This window comes from Pelecanus crispus, chromosome 1 (genome assembly GCF_030463565.1).
Source record: "Pelecanus crispus isolate bPelCri1 chromosome 1, bPelCri1.pri, whole genome shotgun sequence".
NCBI classification, from domain to species: Eukaryota; Metazoa; Chordata; class Aves; order Pelecaniformes; family Pelecanidae; genus Pelecanus; species Pelecanus crispus.
The window spans coordinates 211,689,483-211,703,162 of NC_134643.1; the positions used below are offsets into that span (position 1 = coordinate 211,689,483).

The 13,680-nt window shown below is 36.2% G+C and overlaps 1 protein-coding gene across 1 annotated transcript in view; it reads right to left on the reverse strand.

The window, feature by feature from the left end:
* Positions 1-1,644: 1,644 nt before the first annotated feature.
* The window catches only part of CEP126 (centrosomal protein 126), a 40,101-nt gene continuing 28,065 nt past the window's right edge, over positions 1,645-13,680 (reverse strand). The window contains exons 6-11 of the mRNA XM_075727776.1: positions 11,460-13,590; positions 7,210-7,334; positions 6,821-6,908; positions 6,078-6,359; positions 3,570-3,635; positions 1,645-1,751 (exon numbers count right to left, since the gene is read on the reverse strand). Coding sequence (XP_075583891.1) covers positions 1,645-1,751; positions 3,570-3,635; positions 6,078-6,359; positions 6,821-6,908; positions 7,210-7,334; positions 11,460-13,590 — 2,799 coding nt within the window. The remainder of the gene's footprint in view (positions 1,752-3,569; positions 3,636-6,077; positions 6,360-6,820; positions 6,909-7,209; positions 7,335-11,459; positions 13,591-13,680) is intronic.

A 13,680-nucleotide genomic window follows, 5' to 3' on the forward strand; every position in this document is an offset into this window, starting at 1 on the left:
ACTCCTGAAATGCAACTCTCCTGAGCTCCCATACACTTTAACAAAGGCTAGCAATGACACCGTGTGGGGTTCAGGCACATCTCTGGTGGAAATACGTTAGTGCTTAAGCCCCCGGACTAATCCCACAATTGTTACTGTATAGACACAATGGGAAAATCAGGCGTCTAATATGGAGTTATAAATCCAGAGATTTAGTAAATTGCTTTTATTGCTTCTTACAGCTACTTACCAGCTTAGATTTGTTGATGTGTTCTGTGCATTGTATATACCTTCTGCAGCTTGTTGTAATGTTTATCTACTTTGTACAGAAACAGCAGAGGAAGAGCAAAAGAGGGGAAGTTTTAAAGTTACTGCTCCTTAGCAATTACTAACTTCACAGATTTAGGTATCATGCTAATTAACTAACAAAAGGCCTTTAAACTAGAACTGACATAACAGTGCAGACAGGTTTATCACCAAACATGTGAAATCTCTTGACATGTTAATTATCATGCTACAGATGAATTTAAAGTTGAGGGATCAATATATAATCTGCCAATCCAAGACTGCCAAAAACCAATCTGTCCCTCCAAAATAACCGCTTGCAAAGACAACTGCAAGTGCATCTAGCTCTGCAGAAAGACACTCAGATATGTTCTTAGACTATATATGCTTATGCAGAATATATCAATATCTGGCTCCATCTGGGTATCTTAAACACAGGAATGGCGTCCTCATCTGCAGGCCTGTTGTCCCCACTTTGCTTCCTAGCAACTCTTGTTATGTAGAGATTGTGTAATATAGATTACAAAGGTAAAGCCAATCAGGAAAACCAAAAACCAGCTTTTGCTGATGAGCTAGCTGGGTGCTTATGGTTTTGTGTTTCTAGAATAATCGTTTTAGCCTAAAGCTGACATTGATGTAGAGAGGTTTTCCTACGCTCTTCTCTGAAAGTGCATCTACATACCATCAGTTGTGTGTTTCCTTCCGAAGCACCTTTCTTTCTAATTCCCTGACAATTTCAGCCTGGGGTTCTTTACATGAGGGCGAATTCCTTTTTAAGTGCAAGTGTTGATAAATGCTGCTGGGAAAATCTGGAGAACAGGAATCTCCAAAAAATTCAACAAGAACTGCAGGAGCATATGCTAGGAGAAGTATGATGTTGGGAACACAGTCAGGTTTAGAGCCACCAGATGTAGCTACTGAATAAGGGCAACACACAGTCTGTGGTAATTTGCAATACAGCCACCAATATAAAGATAAAAGGTGAAACTCCATGTGTTATTTACTGATAATCAAATCACTTTTACAATATAATCTTTTACAGTTGTAATAGAATCTATTAGTGAATCTTAAAAAACGTGAGAAGTTAGGAAGGCAGTTTACACATAATCTAAGTAGCAAAATATTTGTTTTCCTTTCACTTTAATTACAGGTACAGGAAATTTACACAACCAATACAAACACTAAATATGTGAAGTATTTTCATTCTTTTAATTTTACAACAAAATACATAATAAAATAGACTTAATTATCCTAAAAAAGCTTACCAGTCAATTGACATTCATTATTTGAGTTAGTGCTTTCATCTTTATTTTGTTGCATCAAATAGTATATACGTTGCATATAAAGCACATAAGCTGCAATATCCTGGAGCAGATAATGTCAGTATCTCCTGCGCAATTGCAATTGATTGCTAGCTGAGGCATTCTGGTACTGCTGTGAGGCTATTGTAGTGTTCACCAAAGGGGAGGATATACATTGCTGAATATAATAAAATGGAGAATAATGAGATATACATGTATATAAACAGAATTGTGGTTATGTATAATATAACATTCAGGAAACATCATTGATGATATCATGTGATATGTTTTCCATTATATAAACAACTGTGCATCTTCATCTGGATTTAGAGGTTGGTATTACAGGGTGCAATGCAATTCACACGAATTACTGACTGAATATCCATAGTTTATTTGAATGCTCTGAAACCAGGAGAGCTGAAGCAGGTTGTTCTTTCGGTGCAGTAAAAATCTAAAATCCCATCATTTCTCATAGCAGAAGATTTCATCAAATCTCAGTTATCTACACTTTCTCTGCAGCTGGGAACTTGTATGACAGTTGTTCACTCTTATCATCAAGAAGAATTCCAAGCCAGTGCCTGAGATCTGAATGTGTATCTACAGCTGGACACCTGTTTAAATGCTTAAGTGTATACTTGTAGGGAAAGAATAGTCGTCAATGTCCATCAGAGAACTTACAGTTCCAGAAACTGGACAGCCTGAGTAATGTCTAGTGTTTATATCTTATTCATGAAACAAAAATCTTGTAGATGAAGAATTAGTGGGAGAAACCTTTGTCACAGACCAGCCAGTCAAGAAGCCTGACTACTGAAAGCCAGGAGAATGCATTGGTGGGGGGAACAGCTTTTGGGTTTTTCTTTAAGTAGGAGAGGCTACGAAGAAAGCCCCAGAGAACATACAAGCTCAAAAATGCTTTAGTAAAACACAGTTAGATCCAATAAAGGTAGCTATGCTATATTAATTGCTGAAAAATACAAAATTTACAAGTTGTTTAGCCATAAAGAATTAAATCTGTAAGAAGGCAGAAGAGAGGAAGCTGATGTTCCAAGTCACACCTACTACTAGGATTCACAAGAAGAGAGGTAATGATGTGCTCTGTGTTCTTTTCACAGTCCCACTTCAAATCCAGGCAATCATTTTGAATTTAGGAGCCTGGATACTTTCTGGGGTTTTTCAGTCTCAAACTCAGTAAGTGGCAAAAGCTTTCTGAAAAAAGAGTATTTTCTCTAACATTTTTGGTAACAGTTTATCCAGTAAAGTATATGAAATATGTGAAAGTATATAAAGCATGTGAAGTACACAATGATCTGTCTATATTTTTTCCTTGGTACAAATATATATAGTAAAGGAGGAGACTGAGAATTATATGGAATTATGAATACTAACTCCTGCATTATAAACTGAACATTTGAAAAGTAAATTTTGTATTTCAGACACTCATCTGCCTATTCAGTTCTTCATATTCCAGGTATCATGATTATTTTGTTTCAAACTGACAAGATCTAGAATATATGAAACAAAATACACTTATTGAAGAGAGGTAATATCTATCACTTTAAGAACATGGCATATCTGCAGGTCAGAGTAAGAATTCATTGTATTACCAATTATTTTATGCACTACCTTGCATCATGCCCCCTTTCATCTCTACGTTATTAAGAAATACAAATTAACTATGAGCTATATGTAGTTCAAATGGACCCTGCTAAATTACTCTTCCTTAAAAGTTCTTGGCACTTCTTGGACTTTGCAAGTGTCTTCAGATTCCAAAAGGAATATGAAGCCAGAGGATGAGGCACTCTGGCATAAACTGTTAAAGCCTGTTTACAGTACCATAAAGGTCATATGTGTATTTTTTTTTTTTTACATAAATAGAAATATTAAAATCTGGCAAGCCAGTTGAACAGATTGATGTCAATATTTTCAATTATATTTTTACTATAAAACAAGCCATAAGGTCAGTCTGTAGGAATTAAAGCTGAACATATTTAAATTAAATACTTACTAAAGGGGTGATTATCTGCAAAACATTTGAAGCAGATGGGTGTCTGGTGATGGCTTCTTGAACGTCTAAAAATAGCATAAAAGTATATCATAAATATTATGTAAACCAAATACTACAATAGAAATATGATTCACAGTCAAATATGCAACACAAAACTTCCCAAAGATTGTGGAAATGTAGTTTAATAGCACTGTTCTTTTCCCCCTACCAACAGCTGCTGAAGTATATGCCGTATCTGTAGTTTTAAAGTTTGCAGCTAGATATTATTATCTGAACAACAAATTTAGTGTCAATAAAGAAATCTAAAGCTAGAGAAAAGAATGCCAGCTACTCTAAGCTGCCAAAAAATATTCCAGACTTAGATTGGCTAGTGACTAACTGTTATTCATTAAAAAGACCGCTATGAAGGTAAACAGTTTTAGTCACTTAATTTGGTAACATGTGAAAACAAAGCCAAAAAAGGGGGTTCAAAAAGGTCACGGTTTAAAAAAGCAATGTACTTACATGACATCTAAATAATTACAACACTTTACTTACTCACAGGTACATACTTACCTGTGCTGACGTGTCCTATAAGACTACCTGTAAAACTTCACAGCTTCTTATTACCAATTTTAATCCCCAAATAATTAGGCAAGCTAATTAATTTTCTAAGATACACACATATATATGTATTACATTAATTTTCACAGTATATATATACATATTACATTAATTTTCACATTTGCAGTCAGTTCACACCTATGATTCTTTCATTGTTTCTTTCATATTCCTTATGTACTTTTCTTACAGTTTGCATAGTTTTCCTTTTCACACTTTGCAAACTTCAGCTTTCTCGCTCCTAGTTCCTTTGCCCCTGTTTCTTTATTTCTCTGTTATTTATACAGCAATTTCTCTTCTATTTTCTTGTATTTCTCTTTTCATATCTAGTTTCTTAACCTGAGCCCATCATACTAAAACTACTCTCTGACAAAAGATGGAATTCTTCACTTCTATTTGCCTGGAAGCAATAACCATGAGGTATGATATAATGAAATTCTGAACCACTGTCTGATGGGAGCAGGAATTGTAAGCTACAGCTGCAGAAATTTTCTAAGTGGTTGCAAAGATCTTTTATTCTGCTGTTGCAGTTTACAGGAAACTGAAGCCTTTTTCCTCCAAGTCAAGCAATCTACCATCTGATGTAGAAACGTATGGATACTGTGCAGGAGTCCTAGTTTAGTTTGGTTCCAGTCAATAGGGAGGTAAACGTGGGTAACCTGACCATGAAATGGTGCAGTCCACATGGAAAGTAAGTAGAATTATAAAATAAAATCAATGGACTTCCAGAAAGCAGACGCTTATAAACTCCAATAATTGGCATGTAAAATTTTATATGAAAAGAGTCCAAGAAAAACATAAAATTCAGGAGAGCTGGCAGTTCCATAAACAGCAAAAATGGCAAGCAGAAGTTATTCCAATGATATGGAAAGCCAAGCAGTCCAGCGAAGAGACCACGTGGACTAAGGCAGAAGGTCCCTGTTGATTTCAAATACAGGATGGAGCACACAAAATGCAGAAACTATGTCAAACCAATGAGAATTTTTATGAAAGACCTGTATGATCATGGAGGTCAAAGCAAATACTAACCATTACGTACAGTAGCAAGAGACCCAAAAAGTATGTTCTACGAATATGTTAGTTATAAAAGGATGATGAATGAAAGTGTTAGCTAACTAATCATTGGAGAGAAAAAATTATCAAGAACAAGTACAGACTTTTTCTCCACATTCTTCAGTAAAATGTCAACTGCAATGGGACAGCTCATATAAAAAGCACCAGTGTAAAGCAGGTAAGAAATTAGCCTGTCACAGAGAAAGAATAGGTTAGAGAATGCTCAGGTAAGTTTGAGATTTTTAAAATAGTTGTTCAAGTGATATTCACATAAACATTCAGGTTTGGCTGCAGTAATCTCAGAACTGTATTTGTGATCTTTAAGAATTCACGGAGAAGAGGAACATCCTAAAAGACTAGAAGAAAGGAAATGAAAAGCCATTCATTATAAAGGGTTACATTTGCAAAAATATAGGGTGTATAATATAAAGGGTAATTATTTGCAAAAATAATTGCAAAAAAATTAGGATTGATGAACACCGGACCAGATTCCTAAGTGAGGCTGATACATCTGTATCTGTACACTTCAAGGAACAGTTTTGACAAACATCTGTTGGAAACAACAGCTACAGTTGGGCTGAGACAGTTTCTGAAGGTGTCCTGCAGTCATATTTTGAATTACTTTTTTTAATCAAGGCAAAGTCACCACTATTTTAAATCAATCTCATTGCCTCTAAGAAAGATTTCATGATTTTGATCTCCTGTTTGCTACATTTATTAAAGAATAATATGAAGAAAATAAGAAACATATTTCTATCACAGGATTCATGTTTTTAATCCAAATTAATCCATGACAACAAAATATAAAGTTACTTCATCACTTGATGTAGGATCCTATTTATTATCAAACTTACTTTGTAGCCTTTGATTGAGATGATCAAGAGACTGGAAAATCTTCTGTTCTTCTATGGAAAGCGCACTCATGCCTAGACACGGGGCCTTGTTAAGCAGCGGGGGCTGTCTGGCTGGTTGCACACTTTCCATAGCTGCCAGGATTTCATCTTCTGCAACTGGTGTACTTGCTAGTTTTTCTGCCATAAGAAACTGGAGAGTGCTTTCTGAAACTGAAGAGATTACAGAGGTAACTTCAAATGAGAAGTGCTCATGACATTTAAATATACTGCTTGCTTTCATGACTATAGGTCTGTGAGACACACAAAATTCACATTAAGAGATCAAAACGGTGGCAAAGCCAGGAAGCACAATGCGTCAGAAAATGACATAATTAAGATCACTAATGCATCTTACAGTTGGCACCAGCGCAAGTTCTACCGACTTGGGAAATACATAACAATAGCAAGCAATACCTGTCCATATCATACAGTTATGTATGATACATACAGCTATCATACAGTTAAATACAAACAGGAATAGAATGAAACTTGACTGTATGTTGTAATGCATTTATAAAACCATCAATCTCATGACACATGATGCTACATCTTACGTTTTTGTGGAAAAAAAATTAAGTCTACACAACGAACTAGAACTACTTAGAATCACTGATGCCAAAAGACACAAGTGATGTTACACAGTGGATATATTAGGTCACTACTTTATGTATAACAAAGAATTGAACTGAGATTTGTTACTATACCTTCATCAGACTTATAGGTGATATTCGTATTTTGTACCGGATCAAATGCAGATTGAACAGGACTCAGCTGGACGGTACATAACAAATTCTATCAAAAATATTATGAGAATATTTTAAGTGTAATTTAAGGTAACTATACTACTTTCTGAACTTTTTTATTTGTTATTCTCTATTACTAAATGTTTTCAAGTGCAGAAATATTAGTGTATACTAATAGTCATAGTGATGTATTCTAGTTGGTTTTATTCTTTTCATTAGCAGTGACAGCAAGCTGACTAAGCACATTGATTCAAAATTGTGTGACACTGAACAAATCTTTGATATTCCTGAAACTCTTTCCATTTTGAGGATCAATAAGCTTTTTCTTTTTTACAGTATCGAATATTTACCTGTGCACGATGAGTAGGCTTCCATCTTGTAGAGGCTACGTTTTGCCTTCTGCGTTCTGAAAAAGTTCTGTGTTCATTTTCATGGTTGTCAAAAATCTGCTTTTGTCTTGTAACAGGAACAAAGCCTTAAATGACATGCATACAAAAATAAACCAAAAATGTGTAAAAACATGATAAAATAGTAGTAGCAAAACTAGTAATGGTGAGCAAATGTCTCTCCCCAAATTTAGACGTTTACCTTGTGTATGTTTACATCTGATCTTGCTAAATGTATTTTCTCACAGTGAAAAGAGAGAAACAGGCATTTCTAAGGCATATTTAATTGCACGCTAGCATAGGACTATAAAATACAGATGTAGATTGTATGTGCACATTTGTAAGCAGGTTAAGTGAAGCCCCACTTTGAATCCCAGATAATAAAGACGGTCGGTACAAAGATAGAAGGTGGTCTCACCATTATAAGAGGGATAATGAACAGTGAACTATGATATAAACAAATATCGAATAATGTGCCAAAAAGTAACGTTTTAGAAAGTAAGTTGCATTTAGAGAATAATCCTAAAGTCTAATTGTCCGACACAGTAAATACCTGTTGCCAAGATGCTTGTATTTTATATCTTAATGGATTCAAACATTTTTTAAGATTACATAGCGCCATGCAGAAAACATGTAATAGTTCACACAGTTTATTTGATTCACAGAATGCTACCATTTTCATTAGCAGTGACAGCAAGCTGACTAAGCACATTGATTCAAAATTGTGTGACACTGAACAAATCTTTGATATTGTCCCACCTTGAGAGGTGGGAAGGGACCTCTCAAGGCCATCTGGTCCAACCCTCCCTGGCCCTCAAGCAGGGCCACCTAGAGCCACTTGCCCAGGACCATGTCCAGACGGCTTTTGAATATCTTCAAGGATGGAGACTCCACAAAGTCTCTGGGCAACCTGTGCCAGTGCTCTGTCACCCTCACAGTAAAACAAAAGTATTTCCTGATGTTCAGAGGGAACCTCCTGTGTTTCAGTTTGTGCCCATTGCCTCTGGTCCTCTCACTGGGCACCACTGAAAAGAGCCTGGCTCCGTCCTCTTTGCACCCTCCCTTCAGGGATTTATAGACATTGATAAGATCCCCCATGGCCTTCTCCAGGCTGAATGGTCCCAGCTCTCTCAGCCTTTCCTTATAAGAGAGATGCTCCAGTCCCTTCATCATCTTTGTGGCCCTTCATTGGACTGCCTCCAGTATGTCCATGTCTCTCTCGAACTGAGGAACCCAGAATTGAACGCAGTCCTCCACGTGTGGCCTCACATGTGTGATTCCAATGCAAAGTCATGGTTTAAAACCTTAGTTCTACATCTTGGTATTTTGTAGTTAATCTTACTAATTTATACATCCATATACTAACTTTAATGACAGTGCTGCTGTACAGTATTTTCCCTCGGCTAGAGAGGCCTAGCCTAGACGCTGTACATCAAATTTATCTCAATTTTGTCTGGTGTAATAATACATTTTCAAAATTAAAGCATCAAGTTTCAAAATTAAAATTAAGTTCTTAATTAAACCTTAATGCATACAAACTGGAGATGCAAATCAGCATCTTCATGTGCAACTCAGGAATCTACATATCCAAGGAGATATTATATTCTCATTTGTAAACGCAGTTACTTGATTTGTAAATGCAGTTACTTGATTTATACTTAGGAAGATATATTACCTATTTATTTATATAATAAATATTTACATGTGCATCTTAATGTACAGTTCAAGATTAGACCAAGAGGTCTTTTAGTGATTTTAACAGAATTTTGTTTCTTTAGTTGTTATCACAGTGATATTTAACAAAGCAGAATTCTTACCATTTGCAGAAAAAGAAAACAATTCATTGATTCTAGAAGCAGATTTGAAACTAGTCATCTGGCTGCTGCTATCAATAGTAACATGGGACACATTAGCTTTAAAAGGTTGCCATTTAGTTATATGTGAATTATTGTAACATGACACATGGTGCTCAATAGCACCTGAAAAGAAAAGGAAATGTGATCATGTTATATTGAATACAAGGGAAAAATTTAAAAAGAAGCAAAGAAGAAACCCCTTATTGTATTAGTAATCACATAATGTTTTTCTGAAAAGCAAAATCCGAAGCTGCTCTATTGATATGGATCAACGTTTCATTTAATTAGTTTGCAAGACATGCTAGATCTATGCCTAGGAAAAGACTCCTTTGAGAAATGTAAGACAAAAATATAATTAGCAATAGTATCTTTAAGGGCATGAGATACTGAGCTGTCTACCCCTGTTTAATTATAAGCATGTGAATTAGTCCCGTATTTGTCACTGGCTAAATGTTAAACACAATTTTAAGGCATTTTACTGACTGAACACCAAAGGACTTAAAATAATTCTAATATCCAGCTACAGTATAATATGTGTCAGCCAGAAGATATACCACCTGAAGCCTGGGAGCCCAATTAAAGGAAGAGCCTCAGGGACAACTATTTTATTTATTCATCTTGTTCTCACTTATTCTTTCTGTACATTTGGCCAAGCATTGCAGCAGATCAAATTTTCTACGGTGTCCTCACAGACCTCCCTGAACTCTGTAATAGTGCCACAGCAGATCTTTTACTCAAGAACAATGCAGTATTCAGTCTCTCATAGCAAGCACTTCAGGACAAAGACTATGGTGATCTATGTGCATTTGCAGGCAATAGAACAAACAATAGTAAGTCATTAAGCGTTATCTAGAATATTTAAAATAAAGAAGACTTTCAAAACACAAAATCTAAGCAGATACTGCCATCTAAGCAGATACAGCAGATACATACCAAATTTTAAAAAGAGGTTACTCAGCTCTTCCTCTACAGGAGCTGGAGCTATGTGACACTAGGCAGTAGCATTTAAAGTTGCAGTGAAGACAGTATTAGCAGCGCACACAACTTTGACCCAGTAAATTTCCCCGATTCATTGATCATTGATCTGATGTGCAAATAAGAACATCAAGAGACAAGTATCTCTGCTGGAGGCGAGGGATGGTAATGCAAGGCTTCATTCATTTCCAATGTAAAATCAAACAGTCACACACATATCTTAAGCTCATCTGTTTGACTTTGAACTGGAATGGACAAGCAGATAACATTTCTCATTTCCCACCCCTGCTTTAGGCCAAGAATATTCACCTACCTCTGCTCTTACACAACAGAGCTGTTCTTAAAACTATGTATTACCATAGATAAAACTAGGAAATAAGCTTTTTTAAGTTATGGGAATTACTTATTTTGCTAGAAAGTATCTTTGAGCTGCATGGCTGATCCTCGGGGTGATCCCAGTATGTGAAGTGCTTTGGAGTTCTACTTGTACCTGAAGCAGGGTCTGCAGCTTCAGGAGCTCTGCCTCCAGCTGCAGCCCTCAATAGGAAGCAAACCAGCATACAATATATGGATTACAGGCACAAGGATGCCGTCAGTGCCCAAGGCACAGAATATAGCTAGGCTGCAGAGGAGAAACAAGGCAAATCAAAAAACATGAAACATATTTTGAAATGTAAAAACCAGGAGATTAAAGTTTATCCTCCCCAAATTTCTTATGCATTTTTCCTCTATCTTACAAATCAATCTCTGCATCACATTGTTCCCAAGCTTAATTTTTAATAAAATGCAGGATTGGCCCTAAAATTTCTTAAAATTCTTTATAAATCAGACATACTTTGCTTTGCAAAGCAGAATTTGTCCAGTAGAAGCTCTTTATTTTCAAACTTAAATTTAATCTTTTTGAGCATTAATGGTATTACTGCAACTAAAACTTCATAATTTTAGGCATTTACAGTGTCAGCATTTAAAAACATGGTAGATCTACATTTCTTTCTCAGGTGGCAGTGACTGTCAGACAACAAGCTATGACTCCCAGTTACCTTGTAAAACTTGCTCATAAACTTACTCACTTCCTCCTATATCATTATTTAGACCACCTGTCACATCTGCTCATTAGTCAGGAATATAATCACAGGGAAAATACTTCCTTTTCATTTAATATTGTAGAGAGCTATTAAAAATGGGAATCGACGTTTGAGAGGCCTCTGGGCACCACTAGCATAGAAATGACAATGACAAATGGTGAAAACTTGTTAAAACTGGCTGTATTGTGTGAATGGATGAAAGGCTGGATGTTTTAACCGAAAACAAATTTGTGATGTAACTGAAAAAGACTTTCTTCTGAACATCCCCCCACCCCAAACTCAGAAACATGACTCTTACCAGTAGCAGGGTCTTTTGGAGCTCGGGCAGTATGTGCTCCTTGCCAGGAGGTACTTGTTTTTCCAGCTGCTGGGATATGATGGAGATGTAATCCATTTTCTGCGTTAACATGTCTTCTTTCAGTGCAGGTTACTGGACAGTCTTGACAGGCACTTGTCTGAATTCTATTTACAGAACAAGTATTTATTGCCCAAGGTTTGTATTTGGCCATGCTGCAGCCAGGTGTAGGCATCGCAGTGGCCAAGTCTGAACGACAAGTAATACTCTCACTGTTTTCTGTACCATTTCTATTTAAAACCTGATCTGCTAGCAAAACATACCTTTCATTTAAATCATTCCTGCTTGTAGTGGTAGCTTGAAGAATTGAAGGCAGCAGTGGCTGACACCCAGGGTTGGCTGCGTTGTTGCCACTTCTGTTTCCCGGCAGAGGTGCGGATGGTGGGTGAGGTGCTAGCAATTTCCCTGGAGCTTTTAGAGTTTTGTTGGCTTCAGTGGCCGACTGCAGTCGGATTATACTGCCTGTTCTCTTCTTGGGCATAAAACTTGGCTGGGCTTTTACAGTTCTTGGTCTTCTAGTTATTTTTGCCTTGGTTTTGAGTTGATTAACTTCATTAATTTTAGAATTATTACTACCTACTGGGGGTTTACTTTCTTTATCTTTTGAGACCATCCAAGCTTTTTTAGCAGAAAAGGATCCAGTAGACGTAAACATATTCAGAGACATGCATTCTTTGTTTGATTCTTCAGTATTAACATTTGGTTTTGATATATGAGAGTTTTCCTGATGATTTTTTAAGAACATGGGGTTTGAAGGTTGAGCAACAATACTTAAATTAGTCTTAGGAGCATTATTTGTAGTTTGAACGTATTGCAGCTGTTCAGAAGATATTTCACTGGTGGTTTTTTCATAGCATTTTTCATTATTTTCTATTATTATCTGGTTAATTTGATCACACCATCTTAGGTTTCTATTGCATTTTTCATTTTCTGTGCATTTCTTTCTTATTTTTGCCAGTTCTAAACTGTCTCTGATAGAAGACACAGGTTGAGTTCCAAAATTGATCCCGTGGTTCATAACCACAGCTTTGAAATGACCAGGTTCATATTTATATTCCTTCTTTAAGATACTTGTGAATAATCTTGCTCTTTTTCTTTCAAGAATATTGTTTTTCAGAGTTTTGTGCTGTGCAGGAGTGCTAGAATTTAACTCCGTATCAGACACCAGTGACACAGTTTCTACAGTATTTACCTTTTTTTCCTCCTTGTTATTCTGTTGCTTAACATCGCACAGAACTGGGGCATTTGGTATGTCCTGAAATAAAGATGATCCTGGATTAATGTCATCAATACATTTAGTATTTTCTCCTTTTGTTTCAGTCATTTTTCCTGAGGTATTTTTTAAAAACCCTGTAGTGATGTTTTTGTGCTTTGGTAATGTATCAGCTGTGCTGGGAATGCCAGTGGAACATCCCTGGTTAGGAAATAAGATTATAGATGTTGCAATAGGTTGACTGGAGGTTTGCACAGATATAGTTCTTTTTTGTGGGGTAATTTTAAAACTCTGATCTTGCATCAGATCCTGAACTTTTTCTCCCGGAATAGAGTCAGGGCTGGCCCAGGCTTTGCTAGGACTGAAAACAGGATGACCAGTGGCTAACATGCTAGCTGTTCCAGAAGGTGGCTTGCTTCTTTCTTCTTTTATATTTTGCAGAAAACTAAATGCATTGTTTAGAGATTTCTTACCAGAGGTAGAGAACTCTACAGGGTTTTTTTCAGATCTGTGAGAAACAGATGATTCCTCTTTTGAATTGTTTACGTGTTCAGCAGGAGATAGAACATTTTGTTTAGCTAAAAGATCATGAATAGGTAAGTTATGGTTGTTTTGAGAATCTACATTTCTCAGACAATTATTTAGATGCATATTTTTAGAAGAAGTACTTTGAGCTGTATAAAGCAAACCATTATTCCTAGTCTGTGATTTTTCTGGATTGTACAGGGCACAGTCACACTGTGTAGTCAAAGATGATTCACTTGGTGTTGTGTAATTTCCATTTTGTTCTCCAGCCTCAAGGCTGTCAAGGCTTGACAAGCTTTCTGAATCATCTGTTGTCTTGACTTCTTGATGAAAATTCTGAAATACAGGCATAAAACCAGACTGTTACATTTATCAGAAATGGTTTTTTTTGCTGATACAAATTTTTCATTAATGAGAGCTCAGGCT